Source organism: Lampetra planeri, chromosome 3 (genome assembly GCF_965212315.1).
Source record: "Lampetra planeri chromosome 3, kcLamPlan1.2.h2, whole genome shotgun sequence".
Taxonomy (NCBI): domain Eukaryota; kingdom Metazoa; phylum Chordata; class Hyperoartia; order Petromyzontiformes; family Petromyzontidae; genus Lampetra; species Lampetra planeri.
In genome coordinates this window covers 4,351,388-4,369,535 of record NC_136109.1, presented here as the reverse complement: position 1 = coordinate 4,369,535, position 18,148 = coordinate 4,351,388, and the positions used below count along the sequence as shown (strand labels likewise).

At 54.1% G+C, this 18,148-nt stretch overlaps 1 protein-coding gene across 2 annotated transcripts in view; it reads left to right on the top strand.

Moving 5' to 3' along the window:
• The window catches only part of LOC144736680 (uncharacterized), an 828,508-nt gene that overhangs the window by 20,692 nt on the left and 789,668 nt on the right, over positions 1-18,148 (top strand). For both annotated transcript variants that reach the window (XM_078619283.1, XM_078619277.1), the window contains exons 3-4: positions 3,762-3,874; positions 5,505-5,627. In XM_078619283.1, the coding sequence (XP_078475409.1) occupies positions 3,762-3,874; positions 5,505-5,627 (236 nt within the window). The remainder of the gene's footprint in view (positions 1-3,761; positions 3,875-5,504; positions 5,628-18,148) is intronic.

Genomic DNA, 18,148 nt, shown 5'->3' with positions numbered 1-18,148 from the left:
AATGGAGAAAACTGGCCACGTGTTCGCACGTTGGGCCGCCATTTTGCGCACACGCGGGGTATGGCGTCGATGCGCTTTGCGGAAAGGGCCGCCATTTTGAGTGCGCGCGAGATATTGCGCGAACGCGCTGGGCGAAGGGGGCCGCCATTTTGAGCGCGCGGGAAAAACCTCGGTGGGGCAAATATTCCATCTGTTATGCCTGCCATTGTTGATTGGGTGATGCACGAGGGGTGGTCACGTCGGCCTATGGCTGATGGCTGACCTGACAGCCCGGAGGCGAAACCTCCGTGGTATGTCTTAAACTAATGGGCCGTGTGCTCATATGGCTCGGGGAGTCATGGTTCAGTTGTGCGGTGGCAGACTGAACCTGGTGTGCCGGGGGCTCACGGGTTTTGGGTTAGGGCGTTATTGTCTCTATAAGAGAACATTACCCCGTGGGGGGGGTCGTTGATATCTGGCCTTGCCGAGGGATTGATCTTCCCTTGGCTATGAAGCGCATTTCAAAGATTGATGGAGCTCGTTTGACGGGGTTGCAGTGGCAGACGTGTCTTATATATTTGGACGATATCATTGTCTTCAGCCGCACATTTGAGGAACATTTAACACGGCTGGAGACAGTGTTCACGAGGATGCGCTCTGCGAATTTTAAATTTAAACCAAAGAAATGCCACCTACTGCAACGGTCCGTCCGTTATCTGGGGCACATTGTGAGTGCTGAGGGGGTGTCCACGGATCCGGAAAAGACGGCGTGCGTCCGGGATTGGCCGACTCCGGCCACCGTGGGGGATGTTCGGCGGTTTTTGGGATTTGGCTCGTATTACCGAAGATTTGTGCCGGGTTTTGCGACGATTGCGAGGCCCTTGCATCTCCTTACGGGTAAAGGACGGAAATTTGTTGGGGACAGCCGGAAGAGGCGGCCTTTCGGAGTCTGCGTGATCTATTGGCTACGGCTCCGACATTGGATTATCCCGATTTTGATCGCCCTTTCATTCTTGATACGGACGCGAGTGACACAGGTAATGGGGCGGTATTATCACAGTCTAAAGGGGGCGTAGAGCGCGTCGTGGCGTATGGTAGCCGAGTCTTGTCGCCTGCGGAAACACGCTACTGTGTCACTCGTAGAGAACTTTTGGCGGTTGGTTTTTCCTACGGCAATTTCGACCGTACCTTTACGGTCGTTCTTTTATTGTGCGTACGGATCATGCGGCCTTGCAATATGCACTTAAAATGGACCAGCCATCGGGACAGTGGGCACGTTGGTTGGACACGCTACAGGCATTTTCCTTCCAAATTCAACATCGGAAGGGAGTGCGCCATGCGAACGCTGACGCACTTTCCAGATTACCAGGGCGCGCCCCTTGTAAATGTGCGTCGGGGACGCATAGGTGTTCGCCGATTCTAAACCCCCCTCAGCCGCTTACGTTGGCCGTCGAGAAGTCGGATACTCCGATGGAACCGGGACCGACTGACGGGGTTTTGAATCTGCCGCGGTCTGTCTGGATTCGGGAACAAATGATGGATGAGTTGTTGTTGTCCATGCGGAAGCGGTCTATGAGGGACAATGGGAGTCCGAGTACGGCTGTGGGGCCGCGAACCGCTCTCCGAGATGGTCTGCTTATGTGGCGAGAAGGGTTCCAGGAAAGCTGGCGTGTGGTGCTACCAACGTCCTTGCGATTTGAGTTGATTAGAACTCTCCATTGTGACACACTATTGCATTTAGGGGTGCAGAAGACTTTGTTGACGTTGCAACGTCATTATTTTTGGCAAGGCTGGTGTGTGTCCATCGCTGATGGGATAGTAAGGGAGGAGCATGGCCGAGTGCTGCTCATCCCCGAAATGGCACTAGATGAGAGTATGGTAAATGGATGTTGCCGTGGGTTGACGACCACGGTGAGGGTTACGGCGAATTAAACGTTACCGCTGGGGAGCGTGGCTCTCTCCACGCGAGGGTGTGCGATTAGGGGTTTTGTTGGTTTGTTGAGAGTGACTGTGGGTACATGCTGTGTACGTCTGAGGTCTGTGCTGGTCCTCAAGGGAGGACTGCTGGTGGGTAAGAGCAGAAATGTTTTTGTTGTTGTTGTTGTTTTCACGTGTAAATAATATTGTTGTTAAAATGTAAATACTGGGGCGTCCATCGCGGTTATTTGGGTAATTATTGGGGTTTTCTTAAGCGGCCCGGAATTACATCATCTCCACTACCCTGGGGCCGGGTGGCTGTCGTGTACGACATGCGGATGTGCGTTGTTGTGCTTTGTGCCATTGTTGTTCTTGTTGTTATATTACATGCTTAGTGTCCTTTAAGGGGGAAGGTCGGTTCACCGCATTACGCTTTGGTATTGTTCAGCCGAGGTCGGCTGGGTTTTTTCTACGGGGGAGGGTGGTGTAATGCGGGCGTAAGCGACCTTCCGGATGTGACGTCACGAGGAGGCGGAGCCAGGTGACGTGGGTGAAAGGTTGGGGTCCTTAAGCGGGTAAACCGGAAAGAGAAGGGAGTCGGGTTGTGAATGGAAAAGGGTGAGGCCACGAGGGCGAATGAGAGGAGGGGGGCACCGCCGGCGAGCGGGAGCCGACCCCAGAGTACAGCCAGGAAGGCTGTGTGTTAGAGGCAGCGGTGTGGCTGCAGAGAGTCGCAGGAGCGACGAAGAGAGAGAAGAGTACAGCCAGGAAGGCTGTGTGTTAGAGGCAGCGGTGTGGCTGCAGAGAGTCGCAGGAGCGACGAAGAGAGAGAGAGACAGCACGAGGCTGTCAGCGCTGCGGAGTGAGCAGCAGCGATTACAGCCAAGGGGGCTGAGAGTGAGTAACAGCAGCGGAGCTGCTGTGGGGGCTGCAAGAGCGACAAAGATCAGCAGCGGGGCTGCTGATGGTGACTGGAGTGACATCGGAACCAGCACTGAGAGAATAAGAGAGACAGCCGTGTGGGTAATACAGTACGGACCAAATAAAGGACACTGAGCCAGAGATCGTGGTCAAGTCTTTTATTACATATGTATGCGATTCACCAACCCCCACCTCCACAATGTTGGATTACAGGCCACGTGCATAGCCACCACCACCCGGCTGAGAGAGGTGAGAAAGGGATTATAGAGATGGAAGGAATTCACGGGGAAAATGTAGAGAGATGAAAGAATGAACAAGACACGGGGGACCCTGAGCTCAGCAGTGCAGACGACTGCCGGCTACGTGATCCGGGTGACGCTGGGCGAGGAGGGCTCCTCGTAGCTGCCCTGCGTGGCCCCGCGAGGACGCCGCCTTGTTAGGATCTCACGGCGTCATTCACAAGAGCAGGCCGTTGTATGCCAGTTTCACGGTCCAACTTGGACACATTTTAAACAATTACAGAGCCCACAAATTACTCCATTGGAATTTACAGCAATCATCGCCACCTGCTGTAAAACTTAGCAGGTCCTGAGAAATAGTCATGATACTCAGCGAGACTTTCCTGGGCAAACAAGCATGATAATAATAAACATAACACTGCTTAGAAGTTACATAATATCATATTTGAGGTATTTTAGTTTTCTTTGCATAAAATGTGCTTTTCCAGTCAGACAAGAAACTTTAAATTGAACATTAACATATCGGGTAGTCAGATTTAATCTTTCACGATCTAATACACCGATCTGAAAACATATATCAAACACATCTATAATAATCTGCATAAACATGAATCACATTTCTGTCTATTACATTTGTGTATTAGCATTATATTCGATTCCAAAACAAAGTAACTCTAATCCTCAACTGTACCCCTTGTTTTCCAGGTTTGACAATTCCACTGTCCCAACCCTATTTAGGATCACTGATATCTATGATCCATACAACACAGAGGAACAACATGCCCTTACAAGAGCCTTCAACAAGGAGGGGGGTATAGGTGGGTGCTACTCCTCACTACACAGCACAGCGATTGCAATGCAACGATAAACTCTCCATCTCCCTGATGGACCTGGCTGTTTGTCAATAGAGAGAATTTTGTAGCGGGTGTTTGTCTTACAATGAGGTACCTGCTGGGTGTGAGTGTCAGTTCCTGTTCAACATCTCAGATGTAGATGGCAGCTCTAGAGCAAAGCCCACCCAGAGGGGGAGAACGAGCATCTCTTGCTCCTCGCTGCTCCTGGGCTTGTCTCCTCGATGACACAGACTCCCATGGGACACGTGATACACTCGGGCTCATGGTAGCGGTGTCTGAACGAGTTCCTTTACGGCCTTGAGTAGCCCAGTGCTACAGCAGATGCCCTTCGTTCGTATGCCCCACCCAGGCTCAGGCTGTGTGTGCTGTGTCCGTTTGGCTCACTGTGGCACATTCACCACTGGGCGATCCTCTGAGTGAGAATCCCTCACTCAGCTCATGAACTGGGCCTCGTGATCTCTCTGTGGCTGTGCCTCAGGCCCCTCCCACATTCCATCTCACCCTGCAGTGCCGCTTCCTCTCCTCCCTCAACCTGCATTAGCCCTGCAGTGTCTCTCCCTCTCCCCACTCAGCCTGCATTAGCCCTGCAGTGTCACTGCCTCTCCCACACACCCTGCATTAGCCCTGCAGTGTCGCTGCCTCTCCCCACTCACCCTGCATTAGCCCTGCAGTGCTGCTCTCTCCCCACTCACCCTGCATTAGCCCTGCAGTGCCAGTCTCTCCCCACTCACCCTGCATTAGCCCTGCAGTGTAACTGCCTCTCCCCACTCACCCTACATTAGCCCTGTAGTGTCATTGTCTCTCCCCACTCACCCTGCATTAGCCGAGCAGTGTCACTGTCTCTCCCCACTCACCCTGCATTAGCCCTGCAGTGTTCCTTCCACTCCCCACACCGGGTGCAGAGTCACATGGGCCAGGCTCGATTCGAGCTGTGAGCCTTCTTTCCAATGATGGGGATTGATCAGCGACTTGTCGATGTCTGTGTCCAGGTTGGAGAGCCAGTGGCTGGCTCTCAGAGTAGCCTGGGGAACATCTGAAATCCGTCCAGCGAACGATCGATGCAGGCAGTGATGTACGACATGGTCCGTGGTTTGAGATTGGCGACCACAATCACACTGTGGACGATTCTCCATTGGCCACTTGTGCACATCGCTGCATTGAAATGTCCTGGTGCAGTTTAATGCAGGTGACTGTGGAGTAATGAACACCAGGTGGGCATGAGAGCAAAGTGATCGCAGCTGAGTTTAGCACAGCCACAAGCTCCTGCATCAGCACAAGCGCTGTAGTTTCTATGTACACAGCCATGGACAGTCGTGATAGTGTCACGTGGTCGATAGCACACGTGCACTATAAGCTCTTCTCATTTGAGGCAGGTTCACGTTGCTGTTGTCTGCGTATTTTCACAATGTAAATGCTCCTCTGAGGAACAGCAAAAGAAGGCTGCCATTTGCTGTAGGGAATTCATTTATTGTACGACAAAGCGAAGGTGTACAGACACAACACACATGTTGATTGTTAAAACACATGACCCTGTGTAATTTCTCACTTTATATAGACATGAGTACTGTGTCTGATGACTCGCGTCGTCTCTCAGAGCTCTACATGAAGATACTGACGTCCATCTCACCGGACGCCTCCAACATCCCAGACTCCCTGCAGAGGCCCATGGAGTGGAGCACTAACAACGTGCTGGTTTACGTTAAAACAGCAGATCAGAGTGAGTACCGCACCCTCACCGGGGTTTCCCGGGGAACCGTACAACACCCTCAATTGGGATCTCCATGAACCATACAACACCCTCAATTGGGATCTCCATGAACCCTACCACACCCTCAATTGGGATCCCCATGAACCATACCGCACCCACACCGGGCATTCCCGTGAACCTTCATCCCTTGAGCCACATGCCTGAGTGCAGGGCCCAGTTTTCTGCACCACCGATCTGACGCCTTCACTCAGCCAGCGCCTCCTGTACAGTCCGTGTTTAATCTGTGTCCATGCTGAGAAATATTCATTCATATCAACTCATCAAAAACCAGACTGTGCAGACACACAGTGAGAGTACTGACACATTGAGAATATTTAAAAGAGTGAGTACTCACACATAGCTTAAGTACTGAGACACAGGGAGTACTGACATTCTGCACCAGTCCTGAGACACAACAACAACAGCTGCAATGCACCACTAAGTGGCGCTGACAGAAGGTCACGGGACAGACCCAGGTGCCATGGGTTGACTAACTGAAACGGCTGGTAGATTTTCCACCTGTGCCCCCTGCTTTGGCAACGTACTGCACGTTAGCTGCCCGGCACTTGGCTCGTTGATGTGAGCGTCACTCCTCTACCGTCCGCTGTTGACACACAGAGTACTGACACACAGTGAGCACCGCCACACAGTGACCACTGCCGCACACAGTGTGATTGCTGAGACAACGTGAGTACTGACACAGTGAGTCACAACACACGGAGGACTGACACAGGGTGAGTACTAACACACAGGGTGAGTACTATTCTGCTCTTCACATGGTGATATGTCTAGGAGTTAAATACCAACATAGAGGCTGCTAGCCATGAGAGAGGGCTTCAGGAGAGAGTTTGTGTAGCTTTGCTATTCCTTCATTGAAGGAGCACAGACTACAGTGGTTCACTGCAGTGCTTCTCAACCTGTTTTGGCTACTGTACCCCTTGTTGATTTGTATTGCAACCAGTTACCCCATTGCCTGACTCAACATGATTCTGAGAAATATACGTTTGAATAATGGACATCAATAATGTATGCACATTAAGCACAATGACTGTCACAGTCTAAAGCCAGTAGGGGGGGGGGGGGGTTGCACACCATCAATAATAACAATTCAATGTTAAACTTGGCCTTGTCTTTCACTGGTGAGTCTCGTCATCCTGGGGGGCAGCGAGGCTACTGCAGTGTTTTAGATTTGTTCCAAGCTCAGTTTGTTCCTCTGCTTTGACTTATCTGTGTCATGGCCGACGCCCGCATGGTTCAGTGGAAATCTAAAATCGTAACTTCCTGGTCACGTGACCAAAAATAGCATCAAAAACAGGAAATTCCTGTGAACCTACGCCCATCCCCCCATCTGCCGTGCGGCAAAACTCCTGCCGTGAGACAGGACACTCCCTGTCTGGTATCTAAGAGATACCACCATTTATTTCCTATCTAAACAAGTGTATAACAACTTCGACAGGTCAACTTATTTGTCCATATCTTTGCAAGAGAGAAGTAGTACTGTCTCGACTATGGGCCTGACGAAAGTTCTTGCGACACCTTGCTTCGCAATCATAACCTCGACTTTTCGAACTTTTCCATCGGCACTTGGAATCGACTTGAGGATGCGGCCAATTGGCCACTCATTCCGCTTGGCTTGGTTGTCCTTCAGTAGGACGAGGTCGCCTTCTTGGATGTATGGTCTGTTAGACTGCCACTTGTTGCGCACTTGGAGTGTCGTAAGGTACTCGTTTTTCCAACGATGCCAGAACGTGTTTGCGAAGCTCTGCACTTGTCTCCATTGACGTCTGTACAGGTCTGCAGTGCTGGCCTCCTCGGTAGGTGCTGTGAGCACGTCTGTCTTCTGGGTAAGAAGTGTAGCAGGAGTCAAGATGAATGGTGACTCCGGGTCAGTTGAGACGGGGATCAGGGGTCTTGAGTTAATTATGGCTGAGACCTCGGCCATGAGAGTGGTCAAGACCTCGTGAGAGAGCCGTGTGGACCCGACATCACATAGCATGGAGTCGAGAATGCGTCGAGCAATCCCGATCATGCGTTCCCAGGCTCCACCCATATGCGACGAGTGGGGAGGATTGAAGATCCATGTGCAGCCTTGGTCACTAAGGTATTTCCTGACAGAATCATCTTCGACATTCTCCGTATTGACCTTAAGCTTCTTTACATGCTCCCGTGAAATTGGTTCCACAATCAGAACGGAGTTGCTTGGCTGGCCCTCTGATGGCGAAGAATATCCGGAGTGCATTTATAAAGCTCGAAGAGTCCATGGACTCGATGACTTCGATGTGCACTGCTCGTGTACTCATACAGGTGAACAGCACTGCCCAACGTTTGCTGTTCGCGAGCCCTCCTCTGGTGCGGCGGGAGATGACTGTCCATGGTCCGAACACGTCGATCCCTACAGAAGTGAAGGGAGGTTCCACACTGAGTCGATCGGCTGGGAGGTCTGACATTTTCAGTTCTTCCTGTTTTCCACGTAGCTTACGACACCTGATACACTTGTGGATTGTGCTGGCGATGCACCTCTTTGCTCCAACGATCCACAGCCCTGCGGATCGGATTGCTCCTTCTGTGAAGAGCCGACCTTGGTGCTTGACCTTTTCGTGGTAGTGGCGCACAAGTAAGATTGCGATGTGGCTCTGACTTGGGATTATGAGGGGGTGTCGTTCATTCTCATCTAATTTTGCATTCCCTAGCCGACCCCATTCTGGGGTTTAGCTTCCTGAGGGTGCTGACCCTAGGAAGGTCTTCTACCGTGTTGATGGCCTTGATCTCACTTGCATAAGCTGCCTGTTGCACACAGTGGAAGATTTATTTCCTTGCTCTGGAAAGCTCGTCTTCAGTGCGTGGCACTGTGCAGTGATGCCATCCATTGCAGCTACCAGTGGTGACTCTCATCGGGCGATGGAAGCAGTCTGCGATATGCGTTAAATGTGCTATCGCTCGCGCGAGCGTCATTCATTTCGAGAAATGTTCAAAATGGTGTGGACTCAGTGGACTTCTTGGTCGCACATTTGTTACGAAAGTTGTCACTTGAGGACGAATCTCCTTGTCTGACTCGGGCTCTATGAGTCCAAAGGTCTCCTTGGTAGTACATGGGCCACCGTCACGTCGTAAGAGAAACGCTGGACCCGTCAGCCAGATGGTTTGCTTCAGCAGAGATGCAGAGACGGACCTAGTTGCGAGATCTGCTGGATTCTGGTCAGTTGGAATGTAATTCCATTGCTCCGGCTGCATCGATCTCCTGATGCGTTCCACCCGGTTGCTGATGTAGGTGTAGAACCTTCTGGTTTGGTTGTTTATGTAGCCTAGTACGACCTTACTGTCCATGTAGAACTTGACCGCATGCAGTTGGATGTCCAATTCGTCTAAGATCAGTTCCGCCATTTCTGTAGCAAGAACCACTCCACACAGCTCAAGCCTTGGGATGGTATGGTCCGGTTGTGGGACCTTGCCGTGGAACACCTTCCAGGATTCCTACTCGGACGACAGCTCCGGGTCTAGGAACGGAGAGGCCACGGCCGCAGCGACCACCGCCACAACGACCAGCAGAGCGACGAGCAGTAACTTCGTCTTTGGCTTCCTCTTGTCAGTCAGGACTGGCTTGGAGGAGCGTGGAGGAACAAAATCCAGCGAAGACGGTGGATGAACGAAGGAAGTTGTGGTCAGCATGGTTGTTTCTTCGTAAGTCTGCACGGTACAGCCTTGACTTCTCTCTTTGAGTTTCTCTTCCAGCGTGAAGTGGTTGGGGCATGGTTTGAAGAGCGACGTGCGTCCATTTATGAGCACACTCGTTCTGAATGTGCTAATGTGGTCTGGTTTGTGTGTTCTGTCGAGACAAACATCACCTACGATGACCCATCCTAGGTCGAGTCTCTGGGCGTAGGGAGCGTCGTGAGGTCCGTTGCGTTGGTCGCCAACCATGTGGACTCTCAGCATGTCCCTGCCGAGCAGAAGTAAAATCTGTGCTGTGTGATCCAATGGCGGGATGAACTCTGCTATGGGTTTCAGGTGTGGGTGGTGACGTGCAACTTCGGGCATGGGAATCTCACTCCTGTCGTCCAGTATCTCATTGCACTCTGTCACCATTGGAAGGGCTAGCTTCATGGTGCTATCCATGGTTTCCACCATGAGGCCGCTCACTCTTCTTCCCGCTTTCTCCATCAGTCCTGAGCATGTTCTGAGCGTATATGCAATGCAAAGGAATTCCCACCTACACTTAGCTGATCAAAGAACTCTGACCTTGCCAAAGACCTGTTGCTCTGGTCATCCATTATGGCGTACATCCTTACTGCCCTTTCAGGATGTTCTTTGGGATACACTCGGACGAGGCATATCTTTGAGCAAGATCTTCCTTTGAAGCCTTCTCCGCAGACTTCTGTGCATTTGGTTGTGATTGAGGAAGTGAGTGCGGCGGTCTCGCATTGCTCCCCGCCGTGCTCTGCTTCGGGATCAGAAGCCTTAGCGCCACTCGGTTTGGAGTAATTTGTGTGCAGAGCAGTTGTGTGTTTGTCGCTGCCACATTCCTCGCACTTGATATCTGCCTTGCAATTCCTTGCAAGGTGGTTTGTAGAAGCACAGCATTTGAAGCACACTCCAAATTCTTTAAGCATGTTCTTCCGCTCTTCCAATGGCTTCCTCCTGAACTCACGGCATTTCTGGAGGGAGTGAGGTTTATCATGCAATGGGCATAACTTATCTGGATCCTCTATCTTGCAACCTGATGCTCTGACTTGTAACTTGAACCCGCTGTTCTCCATTTTTTCTGCACGTCAAATGGCAATTTCTCTACGATGGGGTTCATGCCATGGTAGGTATTCAATAAAATGAGACCTGGTAAGTAGGGGTCAGCCTGGGCTGATCCGAGCTCCATCAAAAGATCTCCAAGCTCTCGTAACCTTTTATTGTCCCTACCAGAGATTTTTGGAAAGTTCTGCAACTTCTTGAAGAGAACCTTCTCAATAGTTTCTGGGCTACCATAGCACTCATCGAGCCTCTCCCACACCGCATGCAGGCTTGAGGTGGGGTCGTCAATGTTTGCTGACCGGATCCTCTTTGCGTACTCTGCAGACTCATTTCCTAACCATTTCACCAACAGGTCGAGTTCTTCACTTGCAGAGATGTCTCCATTTCGGATTGCATTCCTGAAGGTAGATCTCCAGGCTCGATAGTTCTCAGAGTGGTCATCAAACTTTACGAGTTCTGTGTTGATTAGTTCGCGGTGAGCCAGGTACCTAGCAAAGTCCCCTATTCCTGCTGATCCAGGGTGTGTCCATACTGGCGCTTGTGAGGTGGCATTATTGGCTGTATTACCTTGCATGCCGTCATTCGCGATGGCGTTGGACAGTGAGCCCAAAGGATTTCGATCACGTTGGTTGGATCCCCTTATGTGACTATCTGGAATGTGGGTCTGACTTGGTGCATCCACGTCTGACCCCACGTGCGTGACGCTGAGTCGGCAACTAACTCTCAGGGCAGGATATGCATTTCCACCATTCCCGTAGACAGCATTCATGTTCATTCGGTGTGGAGATGGCGATGCCTGAACGTCCACCCTTTGTTCAGTATCGTTTGGTGGAGGAGCATTGATGCATTGTTCAGACCAGTCCAAAATATTTTTTTCTGGTGAGTTGATCACGGTCTTTGACAGGTATCTGAGTGCCAAACTCACTCCAATTCTCTTCCTTATCCAGGTTGGCTGCTGCCTCGAGCACCTCTGCCTGGGCCCTTGCAGCAGCTGCTTCCTTTTTGAGTTGTAGGGTGCTTAACTTAACATCCAGCTCAATTTTATTCCGTGTGGCAGTAGCCACTAATATACTCTCTTGCTCTCGTGCGGCAGCAGTTGCTGTGCTTGCTTCTTCTTGTATGCGAGCGTTTTAAATTAGCATGGCTTCCTCTTCAGCCATGTAGGCAATACGGGCGTTTGCTGCTTCTGCTACTGCGCGTGCCTGAGCTGCTGCCATACTAGTAGATGATGTCTGTGAGTGCGCTGAGCCTTTAGATCTTGTGGTGGACCTGGATGAGACAGAGTGCTGAGATCGTGTCTCTCTTAAGCCCTCCACACGGTCCATTGCCTCTTGTATCACCGCCTGCACATTATCATCGAGCAGTTCAAGGAAGTGCTCTTGCATATGTAATGCGAGCATAAACAGGGTGGTTGTTGGCCTCCGCACCAATCATGCGGGCCGGAGCATTGGGAGGCGTAGCCGAGTCGACGGAGCGTGTGGGAGGAGCCACTGCTCATCTCGGCTCCAATGGGAGACGGGGGCCGTACGGGAAGGAGGAGTCAGGGGTCACGTGATGGGAAGGATATAAGGGGAGAGCCGGAAGAGATCGGGAGTTGGAACGGAGTGAGAATAGGGGGGAGCCACGCTGGGCGGAACGGGAGCAGCGACGCCATCTGCCACGTGGTGTGCGTGGGATAGACGAGGCTAGCGGAGTGTACGGGGCACACGTAGCTAGTGAGTGACTAGCGGAGTGTGCGGGGCACACGGAGCGAGCGGTGTGGCTGGCGGCGTGTGCGGGGCACACGGAGAAAGCGGAGCGGCCACCAGTGAGTGCGGCCCACACGGAGCATGCGCGGAGGGGTGCGGTACGAAGAACCAAATTAACGACACAACGGAAACGAAGAAAGCCTGACCGAGTCATTTATTACACTGGGGTCAAAAGTGGAACGTGATGTCTAAACACCTCAAGAAAAAGAATATACCGGCACCATCTTCAGAAGACGAAGAGGATCTTCCTCCGGGGTTGGCAGTCCTGACCATGGAAGGCGTGGGCGAAGCGGCGGCGAGCGACACGCCAGGAGTACAGGATTTCGTCGAAGCGGCTGGACCGCCTGCGCCGACGGGCGTCGAGGACGGCTGGCGACACGTCGCAGTCCAGCTGGATTCGCTGCGGGCCGTTCTGCTGCAATTACTCACCCTGGTGGCGCCAGCGACGATGTAGGATCGCCTACGCGGGGAGCCTTCGGGTGGGGCCGAGCCGTCCGCCATTGGGGCCTGTGCGACGCTTCCCACCCTCTCCGACACGCGGCACGACGCCGCCATCTTGGGCGTGGTTGGGGATGAACGGCGGGAAGCCGCCATCTTGTCGCCTCCACCGCGGGAAGCCGCCATTTTGTCGCCTTCACCGTGGGAAGCCGCCATCTTGCCCCCACCGCATGGAGACGCCATCTTGTCGCTACCGCGTGGAACACCTGCAGCGGGAGACGGCGACTCGGAGACCCGCAGCCATCGTCTGACGACGGTTAAGGAATTCTCAATCGGCGGGGATTGGAGTGCATTCGCTTGCCGTTTTGAGGCGGCGGTCCGATCCGCCAAGTGGACGAATGCGGAAGCCCTGGAGGTCCTGCCGACCCTCCTGGACGACAAGTCTGTCAGATTCTTCCGTTCCATCAAGCCCGCGAAGAAGACGACGCTGAACGGAGTGTTCGAGGAAATGGCGGATGCTTATGAGCCCCCGGACGATGCACATCGCAGATTCGTGCAGCGGCAACGGGCACCAGAAGAATCGCCAGTGGCTTTCCGGGGTGCTGTGTTGGAGCTGGCTATGGCCGCATATCCGGACACGGAGCCCGACTTGCTGGAGCCTTTAATGTTGGGCAAGATGTTGGAGCTGTCCAGGGATTTGGGCATCCCCATGCCGTGTGCAGCCATGAGCAGCTGACCTCCCGGATAGCGGCTAAGTGCTTGGACGCGCAATTCAACCTACGCCGGTGGAAGCAGGTGACGGCCTGGACGGGGAGCCCCAAAGTCGAAGGTGGTGCCACCGGGTGGGATCCGTCTAAAGCCGTCTACGTACGGGACGAGAAGGGGCCTGAGGAGCTGGCGGTAGCATCGACCCAGTGGCCTGCTCGAGGGGGAGCGGAATTGCGCTCGGGCCCACCGTTACGGGATCGGCAACGACGAGCCGACTCGTCGTGCTTCCGCTGCGGCCGTCGGGGGCACTTCGCCAGGGAGTGTTGGGGTCGCTCTCGGCCGCCGCTCCAGCCGGAGGCCCCTGCCGGGAACGCGACGCGGGAAAATCCACCACGACAGGCAAGTCGGTACGCATCAGACACTCGGCAAGGCCTGTCATTTCATGCATCACCGGCACTACGCGGTCCGGGAGACATTCCTAACGGGGGGGGCGCTAAGAGATCCGCGTCGTTCGCTCACGCAGTGGCGGAAATTGGCACGGAGGATGGTTGCGGCCGCTACTGGGTCGTCGACTGTGCCTGGCTCGATCCAAGGGGTCGACGTACGCATTTTGGTTGACTCTGGTGCATCCGCGACCATTATCTCCGATGTGATATTCCATCTCCTGTCCATTCCACCGGGGCGGGTATGACCGGTTTACGACTCGTGCATAGCGGCGAACGGAGGGAGTATGGGCATCGTGGGTCAGGTGGAAGCGAGTATATCGGTTGGGGGTGTTTCAACTTCAGGGACAGTGTTGATCTCCAGGTCCCTCGCGGTGCCATGCCTATTGGGGACCGATTTTCTGGCAAAGATGCCCATTCAGATAAGAGTGGATCAGAATTGTATCGAATTGCCGGAGGGCCAGAAAATTTCCTTCTTGCCGTCACCGTGGGGCCGGTCCGCTCCTGACTGCCAGGTGCAGGCGCTGTCCGAGGTTTCGGTTGACGTTCCACCTGGCTCGCAGATGCTTATTCCGTTGCGGTATCGGAAGCCAGTGCCGGGAATCGAGGGCGCGGCGGGTGTGTTGTTGTCGCCGTCCAAAGCGATTATGGTTGGCTTGACGCTGGTCACAGCACAGACGATTGTTCGGCCGGGTCAGCCTCCGTTTTTGCAAGTTTTGAATGGGAGCGGGGAAAATGTCATCGTGCCGGCCGGAACGGTTTTGGCACATGCCACGACTGCTTTCATGGCCCATGACGATCGGTGCCACCGGGGCCTCATAGGGGGGGTCTCTGCCTCGACGGCACAGGATAATCGATGGATTGCCGAGTTGTGCCAGGAAAATGCATCTTTGACTGTGGACCAACGGTCCGCGCTTCCCGCGCTGTTGGGGAAGTATTCGGATGTTTTTAGTTCAGACGATTTCGATCTGGGACGTACCTCGTTGCTCTCCCACCATATTGAAACGGGGGATGCCGCTCTGATTCGGATGAACCCACACCGGTTGAGTCCGGCGGAGCGGGACCACGTACGCGGCGCAGTGGAGGATATGCTGGCCGCTGACATTATTTCCCCGTCCAACAGTCTGTGGGGCGCTCCGGTGGTCCTTGTGAAGAAAAAGGATGGGAAATTGCGATTCTGTGTCGATTACCGCAGGTTAAATAAGGTGTCGGTTGCGGACGCATACCCCCTGCCGCGTATGGATGATTTCCTCGATGCCTTGTTTGAGGCGCAAATTTTTTCTACTCTTGATCTCTCGTCGGGATTCTGGCAGTTTCCCCTGGACGAGTCCTCGAGGGAAAAGACGGCTTTCCATACGCCGTAGGGCTTGTTTAAGTTTAATTGTCTTCCCATGGGCTTGAACGCCGCCCCCGCGACGTTCCAGCGATTGATGGAGCTTGTGTTGACCGGTCTGCAGTGGGACACGTGTTTGATATATTTGGATGACGTTATCGTCTTCAGCCGCACGTTTGAGGAACACCTTGGGAGATAGGACGCGGTATTTGCTAGGATGTGTTCCGCCAATTTGAAATTTAAGTCTAAAAAGTGTCACTTGTTCCAACAATCCGTGCGCTATTTGGGCCACATAGTCAGTTCGGACGGCGTGGCCACGGACCCAGAGAAGACGGTGTGCATCCGAAACTGGCCAACTCCGGCCACGGTGGGGGATGTGCGCCGGTTCGTTAGGTTCGCTTCCTATTACCGCAGGTTCATTCCAAACTTTGCCACGATCGCTAGGCCGTTGCACCTCCTTACGGCAAAGGGACAGAGGTTCAGCTGGGGGCCAACGGAGGAGGCAGTGTTTCAGGGCCTACGCAATCGTTTGGCGTCGGCGCCGACGCTGGACTATCCTGATTTTACTCGGCCTTTTATTCTGGATACTGACGCTAGTGACACCGGGATTGGGGCCGTCCTGTCCCAGTCTAAGGGCAGCGTTGAACGCGTCGTGGCTTACGGTAGCCGTGTGCTATCTCCGGCGGAGACCCGCTACTGCGTTACTCGTCGGGAACTCTTGGCAATAGTGCATTTTCTTCGTCAATATCGCCCGTATTTATACGGCCGTAACTTTATTGTGCGCACGGATCATGCGGCTTTGCAATATTCCCTGAGGGTTGACCAACCGTCTGGCCAATTGGCACAATGGTTGGAAACCTTGCAGGAATTTTCGTTTGAGATTCAGTATCGTAAAGGATCGCGTCACGCAAACGCGGACGCGCTCTCCAGATTGCCGCAGGGGCCCCCTTGCACCTGTGCTTCGGGCACGAATAGGTGCACGCGGGTTCCGCAGTCCCCGCAGCCTGTTATGTCCGCAGTGGAGGTGCCTGAGGCTCCCGCGTGTCCGGAACCTGCTGATGGGGTTTTGAATTTGCCGTGTTCTGTATGGGTTCGCGAGCAATTGCTCGATGAGTCACTGGGGGCCTTGCGGGGCCGGGCCGCGAAGGAGAGGGGTGGGCCACTGTCCGATGGGATGCCGGGAGCTGCTCTCCATGATGGCTTGTTGTTGTGGAGGGAAGACTTGCATGATCGCTGGTGTCTTGTTGTGCCGTCATCGTTGCACTCTGAGAAGTTGTTACATCTCGGGGTGCAGAAAACCTTGTTAACATTACAGCGGGATTATTTTTGGCACGGCATGACGACTGATGTCGTCGGGCACATTCGGGCGTGCTCCGACTGTGCCCGGCGGAAGCCGCCTAAACACCCATATGTCCCACCAGTGCAGTCCATACAGGTGTCGCGGATTAACGAGTTGGTGGCGTTGGATATTTTGGGGCCCTTTCCGCCGTCCGCTCGGGGGAATACATTTTTGCTGGTCGGGGTGGAATATCTTTCCCGCTGGCCAATGGCCTGGCCCTTGGCCGACCAGTCAGCGGCGTCTATTACGAAGGCCTTCCTGTTCGGATACGTAATGGACAAAGGGGCACCGGAGAGGTTGCTCACGGACCAAGGGCGAAATTTTTCTTCCAAATTGTTGAGCGACGTGTGTGCTGCACTGGGGGCCAAGAAGGTTCGGACGTCTCCCTACCATCCGCAAACGGATGGGATGGTTGAACGGCTGACTCGGACCCTGTCGACCATGCTCTGTCAAACGGTTAGCGAAAATCAGGCTGATTGGGATTTGCATATCCCTGGGGTGCTCTCCGCATACCGCATGACGCCACATGCGTCGACGGGGTACTCACCGTTCTTTTTGATGTATGGCCACGAGAACGTGCCGCCGGTGGAAATTCGGGACACCATTCATCGTGTGGCAGAGGCGCAGGAGGCGGCCCGATTGGCTACGGCCAAGACCCAGGCCCGGAACGAACGTTGTGCATGGCGCTCGCATGGTGAGTCCCCCTGGCGGGTGGGGGACATGGCCTGGTTGCACTGCCCACAGGTACCGGTGGGGACCTCCCCTAAGTTGCACAAACCGTGGCAGGGGCCGGTTGTGCTTATCGAGGTTCCGAGTCCGCAGTCCGCGCGTGTTCGGTTCGGATCGCGGCGCTGGTTCGTTCATACGTCTCGATTGAAACCCTACGTGGCCCCGCGGGTGGATGCGTCATCTCCTAATGTTGCCTTGCCGGTGTCTGTCACGGCCGACGCGCCACTGACCTTGCCTGTTCAACCTGCAAGCGCGCCTGTCGTGCCTCCTGTAGACAGACCGGCTGTGATCCTGCCGGACGCAGGGATTCCTGCACCGGGTGGGTCTACCACGGCGACGGGGACACTTGACCCCGCTGCCCTTCCAACCCCGCTGCGGGTGCAGTTGCAGGAGGCCCTGAGGACGGGCCTCTCTGGGGAACGAGACGCTGGGATTGACAGGCCTCTACCAGCGGCGGACGGTTCCGCCGCTCCTAAAACCCTGCCCAGATCACGGTCGGTGCGGGAGCCGGGCCCCGTGCAGGATGGGCCGGCGACCCGCACTCGTTCGAAGTCCCTTCCCTTTCGTTAATTGTTGTTGTTCTAATCTCTGTTGTGTCTTGTGAGTCATGACTGTTATGTTTTGCTCGCATTATTATTGTTCTGTTGCAGCCGGGGACGGCTGGATTTATCATCAGGGGGGGGGTCATGTAATGCGAGCATAAACAGGGTGGTTGTTGGCCTCCGCACCAATCACACGGGCCGGAGCATTGGGGGGCGTAGCCGGGTCGACGGAGCGTGTAGGAGGAGCCACTGCTCATCTCGGCTCCAATGGGAGACGGGGGCAGTATGAGAAAGAGGAGTCAGCGGTCACGTGATGGGAAGGATATAAGGGGAGAGCCGGAAGAGATCGGGAGTTGGAACGGAGTGAGAATAGAGGGGAGCCACGCTGGGCGGAACGGGAGCAGCGACGCCATCTGCCACGTGGTGTGCATGGGGTAGACGGGGCTAGCGGAGTGTGCGGGGCACACGTAG